Source organism: Alligator sinensis, unplaced genomic scaffold (assembly GCF_000455745.1).
Source record: "Alligator sinensis unplaced genomic scaffold, ASM45574v1 scaffold93_2, whole genome shotgun sequence".
In the NCBI taxonomy this organism is placed as follows: Eukaryota; Metazoa; Chordata; order Crocodylia; family Alligatoridae; genus Alligator; species Alligator sinensis.
The window spans coordinates 3,045,501-3,057,221 of NW_005841854.1; the positions used below are offsets into that span (position 1 = coordinate 3,045,501).

At 41.0% G+C, this 11,721-nt stretch overlaps 1 protein-coding gene and 1 long non-coding RNA gene across 18 annotated transcripts in view; one reads left to right on the plus strand and one right to left on the minus strand.

The window, feature by feature from the left end:
* Positions 1-11,721, plus strand: part of RYR2 (ryanodine receptor 2) — an 847,904-nt gene that overhangs the window by 444,454 nt on the left and 391,729 nt on the right. For all 17 annotated transcript variants that reach the window (XR_003095960.1, XM_025213656.1, XM_025213760.1 and 14 more), the window contains 3 exons: positions 4,684-4,876; positions 8,529-8,745; positions 11,269-11,373. Coding sequence is in view for 16 of the 17 variants with exons in the window: in XM_025213656.1 (XP_025069441.1) it covers positions 4,684-4,876; positions 8,529-8,745; positions 11,269-11,373 (515 nt within the window). In the remaining variant the exon portion in view is untranslated. The remainder of the gene's footprint in view (positions 1-4,683; positions 4,877-8,528; positions 8,746-11,268; positions 11,374-11,721) is intronic.
* Positions 4,734-11,721, minus strand: part of LOC112551665 — a 32,877-nt gene continuing 25,889 nt past the window's right edge. Inside the window, exons 2-3 of the long non-coding RNA XR_003095963.1 lie at positions 8,487-8,610; positions 4,734-4,863 (exon numbers count right to left, since the gene is read on the minus strand). This is a non-coding gene — a long non-coding RNA (uncharacterized LOC112551665). The remainder of the gene's footprint in view (positions 4,864-8,486; positions 8,611-11,721) is intronic.

An 11,721-nucleotide genomic window follows, 5' to 3' on the forward strand; every position in this document is an offset into this window, starting at 1 on the left:
CATTCACACTTCTGCTCTAGGCTGCTCCTCACTACTCTGTGATACCACTGTCACCTTAGCTCTTCAGGCTAATGTGCCTTGTGAATGAGAACTCCTCTGAGTTCTCCCTCGATCGACTCCCCTGTCGGACCCCAGAGCTTCTTACTTCCAAGCTTATTGGAGTTAGAGGTCTCTCCTCTGCTATCTTCACCTGGCTTGGTAGCTCAGGCTATTGGCCAGGTCAGAGTCAAGGGGATTCTCTAGGCTGTCTCCATCCCGCTCTGACACCCCGCTGTCTTTTGCTGCCTCCAGCGCCCAGCTTCTCTGTATTTCCAGGCATGCCTTCTGTATAGTGTCCTCCTATGCACGGGGAGTATGTACTTTAAAGCAGTGTGACAGCGCCGTGCACTGCTCTTGTGCTTCAGCGCCAGCACCTGCAGGTGAGTTCTGTCTGTCACCAGCCCTTCCCAGGCTACTTCCTCTCATGGGCTGAGGCCATTTTGGGTGGGAATCACCCTTCACTCTAGGCAAGCACCCAGCAAGTTGCTCTGCCCAGCAACAATAAGCATCTTTAGCTTTTCTAGCCTTTCATTTTCAGGTATTTTCTCTAGCTCTGCAATAGTTTTGGTGGGTGACTTCAGCACCCTCTTTTTTTAAAACAACCTTTTAAAAATATAGTCACCAGAACTGCTTGCAGTATTCATGTATTAGTCCTATCAGCTCTGGATACTGAGGTAAAATTGTATCTTTCTCATGATTACTTTCATTTCTGAACCCAATTATTTTTTCCTGGTTATGAAATACTGGCTTTTTGGCTATCTAGTAAACTCTATCTCTTTTTTTTTAAAGAAGAACTTCCACTTTTTCATATTTTGTCTAAAATTTTCTCCTTTGTCATTATCACTCAGAATATTCCTCATTCAGGGAAACTGGCCATTTTGAAGCTCTTACTTTTGTATGTTTAATTATTGGTTTGGTCTGTTTTCTTTGCCCATATTTAATGTAATCAAGTTACACTCACAGGTCCCTGAGTAACCATCACTAACCAGCCCAGATGGTTCATCATGTTATGCATCTTTCTCTGCACCGAGGAGACTGTCTCATACTGGATATATTACCTGAATAGGCATGTATATATTTTTGACGAAGTCTAATCACCAGGGATCCTACTTTTCTCCAATTTAAAAAAAATCCCCAATTTTCAGTTTGAAAAAAGTAACCCAAAATCCACATTTTCCTGTGATTAAAATGAAACACCACTAATATATGTTAATGGTGTTTTGTATATTAGTGGTGTTTCACTTTAATCAAGGAAAAATGTGGATTTTGGGTTACTTTTTTTAAACTGAAAATTGGGGATTTTTTTTAAATCAGAGAAAACCAGGATCTCTGCTAGTCACAAAGCAGAGTGGTGCAATGAATTATTTCAATAAAGATACATTAACTGAAGCTGCCCTTTGTCATGACGAGGGAAAAAAATCCTTTTTTTTTGTTTTTGTTTTTTGTTTTTAAAGTCCAAAGATGATTCAGAATGTCTGTATAAACCCCCCCCCCCAAAACTCCAGCAGTATCATCCCTTAAACATGTAGCCACTAGTAAACCTGTTGGGAAATGTTTAACCTCACACTCTGTAAACAAAACAGAGCCCCCAAGTCCCTCCAAAACTAAAAACAACAAAAAAACCCGAACCCCTTGATCTTTACTAAACACAGGGTGACAAACCCATCCAGGCCACCAGGCCAGAGCTGGACCCACCAGTGGTAGCAAGACAGGCAGCAGTGGCACAGGGTTAGAGTAGCCGTTGTTTGTCTCCATGCGGCCAACACATGGCTCCAATGGGGCTCTGTAGCTGGGAATTCAGAAGTGAACCCCACTCTTGAATTCAAGTCCTTTGGAGGGGGAGGGACTGAAGAAATGTTTTTCTTTGGTGGGTCATTATTTCTGCTAACTGGGGTTCTGTTTAGCAGGTATTGCCTACTTACAATTAATAAAGATAATGGTTTGCAAAAAGTCATGACAGCTGACCATCTGGATTTTTAAGGGCAGACTCTCTGCTGGGCAAAGTAGAGAAGTATAATTATGGAGAGCTGATCATGACTCCCAGGATCTGGGGTCTGGTTTTGGTGCATTCCCATAGGAATTAAAAACTGTGGTAGGGTGCTCTAAACTTCACTGGGTAGTAGCAGTTAATGGTGTCCTGAGCATGTGTGTGGTGGAATTTAGGGAACATTTTCTATCCCTTTGAGGTACGGAGAAGATATATTTTCTGAAAAGATAAGAATCTGAATATTATAATCTAAAAGTAATATTTATTGGCCATCAGGTTTATATTCATTTTCATCTGTCCTTTTGAAAAGGTAGAAAAAATAGAGTCCTTGAAAAACATGAAAGATGGCTCTCATAGTAAAACAACAGATATTCTGTCCGTAACATACAACCCATTTTAGACTTGAGGGAGGGTACTGTTATACCTGAAAGCTTGTCAAATCTATCCCACCCATGCAGTTTTTCCACTAAAAGATATTGCTCACAAAAACTCTTGCCTCTCATATACTTCATGTACCATCACAGCCAGAACATCACTTTAGCACTGCTAACTCATTTTAGAATTTTAGGAGCCATTTCAGAAGTTCTTTACTTCTTTCATGGTTTTTTTTCTTGTATCTTCTATTGTAAATTAAGTGTCAGAACATGTTTTTCCTACTTTCACGTTCTTCTGTAGATAGCTTTCCTTAAGAATCTGAAATTGTATAAGAAATGTAATACAATCCATGCTATAAATGGGAAGGAGAACAACAGTTTTCAGGGTTAATGAAAGTCAGGGAAAAGTAACACAAATAGGTATGGTGAGAAAGTGCTTGTTGATTTCTATTACTACTTACACTGTGTGCATAAGGCTTGATTATGACACCTTGAATCAGGGAGTAGTACCATAGTCCAGAACCTGTGGGAGGATCTGATGATTTGGCCTTTAATATTGTACTTAATGTTCTGTATTTTCAAAACACTCTGCAATGAACAAGTTTACCCTTACCTTGGACAATGAAACCTTCCCTTCTTGAACGTTTTGATAGGTTACATTCCACAATGTATTATAGGGGTTGGTGATAGCAGAATAATATTAGTGATAATTATTTTGTTGATTAAACTAAACATCATTTTCTAATTTTATATAAAATGTGATAACTTTATGTAAAAATGATTATTTCTGTGTGGAACCAGTAAAAAGAAAAATAAAAGAATATGCATTTGTAAAACCAACCCTCTTGATAGCTGTCCTTTCAGTGAATGTTCTCTGGGGGCTGCTGGGACATTAGGGAGTAGAGGCTTTTGAAAATGTCAACAATGTTTTTTCAACAGAAATGCTGGTTTCTTCAAAATTTAAATCTTTTATAAAATATCATTAGTATTGAAGTTCCCACGAGGGAAACTGATTCAAAGTAAAACTATGTAAGCTTTAGTTTGGGAAAATATTGTTCATGTTGATTTCCAATTTATACATTTTTCTGTTTTCATAATTTTTATGCGATTAAACATGTAAGAATACTGACATATCATGAAAGAAAAGAAAAATGGATAAGTACATTAAAAGGGAAGTCAAAGCAAAATTTCAGACTTGTTCCTAAATAAAAAAGATGAAATTTTCAAACAATATTTAAACAGTATGCAATATTAAGGGAAGGTCTTAATGATCATTTGAGGTCTCTATATTTCTAAACTGTTTGGTAGTCAGCACTGGAAATTTATACTAGTAGTCTAGTCATTGTAAGAAAGCCCATGTAAGATTCTAACCAGTGATTCGGACACTGGCACAGCTTTACATTTTTTTTTCTATATACCTTCAGGTAGCAGCACTGCTTGTGATTGCTGCCATGTTGGGGCACCTGGGGCATCCCACAGAAGCATGGTGGGGCTCTCCAGTGTGCTCAGCAGTGAACCCGGAAGTGAGAGGACCAAAAGTACTTCCAGTCCACTTCTGGGTCTGCCAGGGAGTGTGCTGGGGGGCCCCCCTGTGTTCTCCCAGCCCAGCGATCAGCCATGGGGGGACCCTGGGGGCCCCCCAGACCCAGGAGGAACAAGTTACCAAGCTGGGGGGCCCCCCTGCATGCTTCCCAGTGGACCAGGCAGCGGACTGGAAGTGCTTCTGGTCCATTTCTGGTCTGCTGCCGAGCGCTTTAGGTAGGCCTCCCGTGCTTCTGTGGAACACTGCATCTGCCCAAGCACCACAGCATTCAGAGCCCCTGCTACCTAGAGGTATGTAGAAAAAACATTTAAAGCTGTCTCTATGTTTGAATCGCTGAATCTATCCAAATGTCTCCGAATTGATTTGGTGAGATTAAAGGGTTCTCTGATTCGATTTAGAGATTTGGCCACCAAATTGGGCCAAATCTCTGCCAAATTGAATCAGGGACTGACGCTTTACACAGCCCTACCATCCACAGGTGCTGCCAGTGGTGCCTTTTTGCAGGGGTGCACTGCCAAGCTCAGGGGGTGCACCCCCTATACGTTGCCAGTGTTTATATAGATCCTATTATGTTTTCATCTGCATCTTATTAAAACTTAAAATTAATGATTCGACATTCTAGTACAGGTGTCTATAACTCCATGCACTCTCATATATTTATCTTATTCTGGCTTTTGTGAAACTACTTTTTCAATATGGGTCTCTCTAATTGTTCTGAATATTTCTCCTTTCTTCCATAGGTTGTGTAGCCCGGACAGTAAATTCTCCCAATCAGCATCTGCTAAAAACTGATGATGTGGTCAGCTGCTGCTTAGATCTGAGTGCCCCAAGCATCTCATTCCGGATTAATGGTCAGCCAGTTCAAGGAATGTTTGAGAATTTCAACATAGATGGGCTCTTCTTTCCAGTTGTCAGCTTCTCTGCAGGAATAAAGTTAGCATCAATTACAGTTTTCTTTAGTCTGTATTTCCAGTAAACATATTGAATTATTCCCTTAATGCCTTCACACTCATTTCCCTTTTTTGAATGAACTCTGCCTTCTTGGCACATTGCCTATTCTATGGACAAATAACAAGGGGACTCCTGAGGAGATCATCTGTCTCTTATTTTTCAGAATACTAATATCTTCAGATATTACAGTGGTATATGCAGTGTAAGGTTTGCAAACTTTTTCCTCTCCTTTTGAGTCATCAGTACATCTTAGTACCATTCATTGTCTGACCAACCTTTGAACCAAATTTAATTTTACTTTAAATTAAATAAATAAATGTTACTTAAATAAAAATCTGTAATGTGAACACATGCCCAATAAATAATACATCTTCCTCAGTCCAGTCTGTATTAATTAAAAATGCACATTTTACAACTGGTCAATTAATCAGCAGTTTAGCGGTGTCTGGGATTTCTTGCTAATGCCGAATTTTCATATAATAGCATCTTCAAGTAACATGCTCTGTCATCTAAGGTTAATTTTTACTCTGGTAGTTGCTGGTCTGGCCTTGGAATTTTCTTCTTACTCTACCACAGCAATGCTCTCTAAGGGCGCCTATAGATGTGCAGCGAAGCTGCTCCGATGCACTGTAATTACGGCACATCGGAGCTGTAATTATTCAGTTAATCAAGTCTGTTGGTGCATTGTCATTACCACAGTCCAGCAGACTCCAGCATCATGTGTATCAGTGTCCCCACACTGAAAAATGGTGGTGGGGTTGCTTTAACTAAAGCATGTTCGATGCCCACCACCATTTTTCAGCACAGGGACTCTGATACCCATGATGCTCCAGGCACTTTAATTAGAGCAGCTCTCAGAGATACTCTAATTAAGAGCACCCCCATCCCAACTGCTGGAGCACAAATGCATATAAAGAAAGAAAAATGCATTTATATATTTATATAAATAAATGCCCTAAATGCATATAAAGAAAGCTGTGGGTCCCCGGGAAACTTCAGTTAGTACAAAATGCAGTAGCCTGTCTCTTTTTATCCTGGACTGCTCTTTATCCTGGACTACCCAGTGTGCTAACTATACCAAAATGCCATAGAATGATATCAAACTCAAGGTTTCAGTCCTCTCCATCAAAAAATGAATGATTTGGACTGTAAATTGAAAATAATACTAGCACTTAGAGGTAAGGACTGCTCTTAGTGGGCCTACTACCTACATAGAGTGTAACTATCTACTGTAAATATAAAGGCTATCTATGCAAAAGACCAGCTTTTGGGGGGGTGGGAAGGGGTCACTCCTAGAATATGGAACAAACACTGATATAGTTTCATAGTAGCTAGGGTCAGCAGGGACCTGAATAGATCATCTAGCCTGACCCCCTGCCACAGGCAGGAATGAATGCTGGGTTCACCAGACCCCAGACAGGTGATCATCCAACCTCCTCTTGAATTTGCCCAAGGTAGGGACGAGGACCACTTCCCTGGGAAGTTGGTTCCAGATTTTGGCCACCCTAACTGTAAAATATTGCCTCCTGATCTCTAACCTAAACCTATTCTCCATCAGCTTATTACCACTGTTCCTTGTCACCCCAGATGGTGCTGGGGAGAAAAGGGCTCTGCCTATTTGCTGTTGATGTCCCCTGATGAGTTTGTAGGCAGCCACCAGGTCCCCCCTCAGCCTCCTCTTGCTGAGGCTGAACAGGTTCAGGTCCCTCAGTCTCTCCTCATAGGGCCTGTCCTGCTGCCCTCTCACCAAGCGGGTGGCCCTCCTCTGAACCTTCTCTAGGCTGGCCACATCCTTTTTGAAGTGCGGTGCCCAGTACTGGACGCAGTACTCCAACTGCAGCCTGACCAAAGTCGCATAGAGGGGGAGTATCACCTCTCTGGACTGGCTTGAGGTGCACCTTTGGATGCATGACAAGGTATGGCTGGCCTTGCTGGCTGCAGTCTGGCATTGGCGGCTCATGTTCATCTTGGAGTCAATAATGACTCCAAGATCCCTTTCTGCCTCTGTGCTTTCAAGAGGGGAACTCCCCAGCTTGTATGTATGCTGTGGATCCCTTCTCTCCAGGTGCAGCACGCTACATTTGTCTACATTGAACCCCATCCTATGCTCGTCTGCCCACTTTTGTAGTCTGTCTTAATCTATTTGCAGCCTCTCTCTCCCTTCAAGTGTGTCCGCCTCCCCCCCACATCTTAGTGTCATCAGCAAACTTAGACAGTGTACTTTCTACCCCCTCGTCCAAGTTGCTGATGAAGATGTTAAACAGTGTGGGCCCAAGGACCGAGCCCTGGGGTACCCCACTTCTCACATCTCACCAGGTAGAGTACAACCCGTCCACCACTACTCTCTGGGTGCTCCCCATCAGCCAATTTTTTACCCATCCAACTTTGTAGGCATCAATGCCACAGTCGCTTAATTTATTGATGAGGATGGGGTGAGAGACAATGTCAAAGGCCTTCTTACAGTCTAGAAAGACTACGTCCACAGCGACACCATCACCCAAGGATTTAGTTACTTGGTCATAAAAGGCAATCAGGTTCGTAAGGCAGGACCTGCCTTTGATGAACCCAAGCTGGTTGCCCCTGAGCATGATCTCCCCTGCAGGCCCCCCACAGATGTGCTCCTTGATGATTCTCTCCAAGATCTTCCCGAGCACCAAGGTGAGGCTTACAGGCCTATAGTTACTAGGGTCCTCCTTCCTCCCCTTCTTGAAAATTGGGACCACGTTAGCCAGTTTCCAATATGAATTAAAACTTTCAGAAAATGTACCATCCTTCATTTCAGATGTCAAATGGACTACTTCAAACTTCCTTTGATAATATAAACACTATACAGAATTGATAAGATAGATATATATTATTGTACTCCAATTTTTCTTTAAGATGCAGATAAAACAACATTTTTGAGGAAGTTGAGACACAATGTTAAATGCACTTCTAAAAGGTATTTAGCTACTACAATAGTGAAGGCCATGTTAAAACTAGAATAGATAAAATTCTATGACATCAAAGATATTCTAGTTTTTCTAGAATATGGCTAAGTTTTGCCCTTGCCAGAAAACTTGATATGAAGTTAATTTCTCAGATTCATCATTATTGTTTTATGAGCATCTGTGCATGGGACTTGCATTATTTAACTTAGAATAAACATGGGTTATTCCACATTTTTGTTATATTAGAAAACCCTTAATATAAATAATAAAATGAGAGCTCTTTTTATTGTGTCCTGGAAGGATACATAGGCTATTGGAGAGAGCAAAGAATATTTTACTGAGCTTTTAGGTTTAATTTTATCAAATCTCCCAGAATTCAGGGGGTTCAAAAGTTGGGGTTGGGCTTATTTGATTATATTTTCTTTCTCCATTTCTGGATGAAAAGAAGTTATTGTCTAATTCCTTGGCATCATTCCCCATCTCTCTAAAATCATTCAGTAAAGATGCGGTTAGTTTTGCATAGTGAAGCATCCCCTGTCCCTTTGATCCCCCTTTCCTCCAACATTCCAACGCTAATTGTTAAGATACATTTAAAAAGGAAATAATGTAATGCAACATTTAGTTTGTTGCTGAGGAAAAAAAGGCTAGCCATATATTTGTACCTTTTGGGTTGTGATTGCATATATTGTTTCTGTTCTTAATAGGGTACGTTTCCTACTTGGAGGCCGCCATGGAGAATTCAAATTCCTCCCTCCACCTGGGTATGCTCCTTGCTTTGAAGCTGTTCTGCCAAAAGAGAAGCTAAAAGTAGAACAGAGCCGAGAATACAAACAAGACCGCAATGGCACAAGAGACCTGTTGGGTCCAACCATCTCTCTGTCACAAGCAGCCTTCACACCAATTCCTGTAGATACTAGTCAGGTAAAAGATTTAAATATTTGCATTCTTGCTCAGTTGCAGACTTTGCACACAGTTTTGTTAGATTTAAATTTATTAAGCTTGCACCTTGTCTTAAACTTGTGGGTTTTCCTTCTGGTAAAGTTGTAACAGCCAGGGTTGGTGTTCTGGGTAACAGGAGCTTGGCTGGCTGCTGCAGTTGGGTCAGCAGGGGCACTGGTTGCCATTCTTGTGTCCCTCCTAAGTTGGTGCCACAGGCTAGTGCCTTAGTCAGTTGTTGCTCATATATTATTGCCTTCTACGCTGTGTTTGGTACAGTTCATTCCACATCTTCAGGTAAATGCTTGTTTTATTTCATACTTCATGTCAACTAGGTCTGAGTTAGTTGTGTCATTTCAGCAGTTGCCGCTATGTCATTATTGAACTGTTTATTGCTGTAGAATTTTAAATGTAAAGGCTGGAGACCTTGTTAGACTCAGCGGGGACTTCTACACACGCACTTAACTGTGGACTTCACTAATTAGCTCTGCAGTTTCTTTGGCAATCTCTCACAGTCCAGGACAATAGTTTTCCAAAGCTGTTTTCATGGAAGATGCCTCTGCATGACTTCTTTTATCGTAGAACACTGCTGCCCATCAGCTTCCACATGGCTCTTGACAGAATGGGACCCTGATCCAATGGCAATGAGACCAACAAAACTCATTCTGTTGCCTTCATCCACCTTCACAGCTATTGAGCTTGTAACATCTCCTTCAGCCTGCTCTGCTGTTGAGGACTTGTAGACCTGTGGCTGGGGACTGGGCAGGCTTATGTTAGTGGGGACCTGTGCTTGCCATGTCATAGCACTGTCAAAGGATATATGTGGTTTTTCAGGAGGGAAAGCATTGCCATCTACTGTCCTAACCACATCTTGGTGGTGCTGCCACTGCTTGGTCCATGACTGCTAATTTGTTAGAGTTACCTCTGCTTATTTCACAGGTAACCTTCTCTGAGGGTCATTCCACTATCTGCCACTTGTGGATACACAGGGTAGCAGTACAGCCCTGCCCTGCAGTGCTCCATAGTAAAGTGTCACTGTCTACACATGCACTATTATTAGGCTGTAATAAACAAATTAACTTCAATACAGGATAGACTTGACAGCAACAGAGAGTTGTCTCCTAGCTGTTAAGGAAGGGATTGTGTAGAGGAAAATACATTGCAGCTACTCAACATGAGTAGACAACTCCCAGAATCTTCTAGATGACCCCCAGATTGGCTCAAATACCTGTTTTGCATGCTAATTAGCATGCATTGGAGAGGTGTCCATCACATGTATAGGCGCCCATTGTTGGTTTGCTGTGTGTAGCCAATAAAGCTTTGCTTGAGCTTTAATCAGTCAGATGTGCCATGGTGCAATCTTTGTAACCTCCCTGGCCCACTCCCATCTTTGAGTGGTAGTAATTTAAGTTCTACTGTAACAGATAGTAGTGTCTGGGACAAGTACTTTCCTGTGGTGGAGTTATTGACTGCCAAAATGCAAGCGTAGACTGTGATCAGGGCTGGCTGGGGCATGAGGGTGCTAAAGTGTCTGCCAGCTAGCTCCTCACTGTATTACTCTCATGCCAGTCAGACCCTCCACAGCATGTTTATCTAGGGTGGAGCTGCCTCAGGCTGGCAGGTTGAACTCCTGGGTCCCTTGCCAGCTGGGGCTGCGCCTGGAAGCAATACGGTCCGGCGCAAACAGTGCCGCGGTTTATTCAGGCACATTAATAGTGCATGTAAATGCACTGAGTGAAACAGGTTCAGTAATCTTTCTTTACTGGGATTTTAAGATTAATTCTGTTCTCAGTTATCTCGCTCTTGACAGCAAATGATATACATAAAACTTGCATTAACAATTTGCTTCTTTTGCAGCTTTATTTTTCCTTAAGGAATAATAATTTAGAAACTTTTGTGATCCCCCCCCACAAAAAAAGTGTTTCAATCTGTCCCAGTAACTACAAAACAAAATTGTTTTATTTTTGTTTTTCACTGTTGAAGTGGTTGTTTTTATTCCTGTTGAAATTCATAGGAATGTTTCCAGTCCTGCTCTGACCTTGGTATGTCCTCCAAATGTTAGCTGTAGGAAGATGATAAAGATAAAGAAGTGTTTTTGTAACATGTAAGCTGTTGAGACTTTATACTTCTACATTTCTCAACTACTATATCTTATCCAGTTCACTGAAAAATGAAACATCACCAAAGTATGAGAACCTAAGTGATTTTGAAGAGAGCTTGGCCTGTCATTTTTGGAAGAAAACAGATTATTTATATATATTCATAAAAATATATAAATATCAATACAATTAATGCTATTTGTTTTCCCTGGTTACCCTTACATAAATGTAAAGATTAAAGTGCAAAGAACTTCTGATTTAGTTTAATCAGTAAAAAATGTATGATCCTTATTATGCCTAACTTATTTTATTCTAATTAGATATACTAATAAAGTTGGTTGTGAAAGTACATATCTGGATGGTATAGTAGCGCAATTTATTTGATCATGTCTCTTTCTTACCTCTTTAGATTGTATTACCTCCTCACCTGGAAAGAATTAGAGAAAAATTAGCAGAGAACATCCATGAACTTTGGGTCATGAATAAAATTGAACTTGGATGGCAGTATGGCCCTGTATGTACCTTTTAAACGTTCACATTCATCATCTCACACTCTTTAGCTGGTAAACCATTGCTCTACTCATTGTATAGGATGGTGACATTTTGATCAGACTGGATTTCCTCCATGGCTATAGTGGAACATTTTTGGAATTCAACTGTAATTGTATGTCTTTAAAACAAAGACGTTAGTCCAAATCCTGGGTTCCATTAAGACCACTTTATGCTGTGTTTTAATGCCTGGCTATGTGGGGATTAGAAACAAACTAGCTGATTCATTCTCACTTTCTGATGAACTGATGACATTATTTTTATAGCTGATTCTAGTTCCTCACCTTGCTTTTGCTTTGGAAAGCATAGAGTC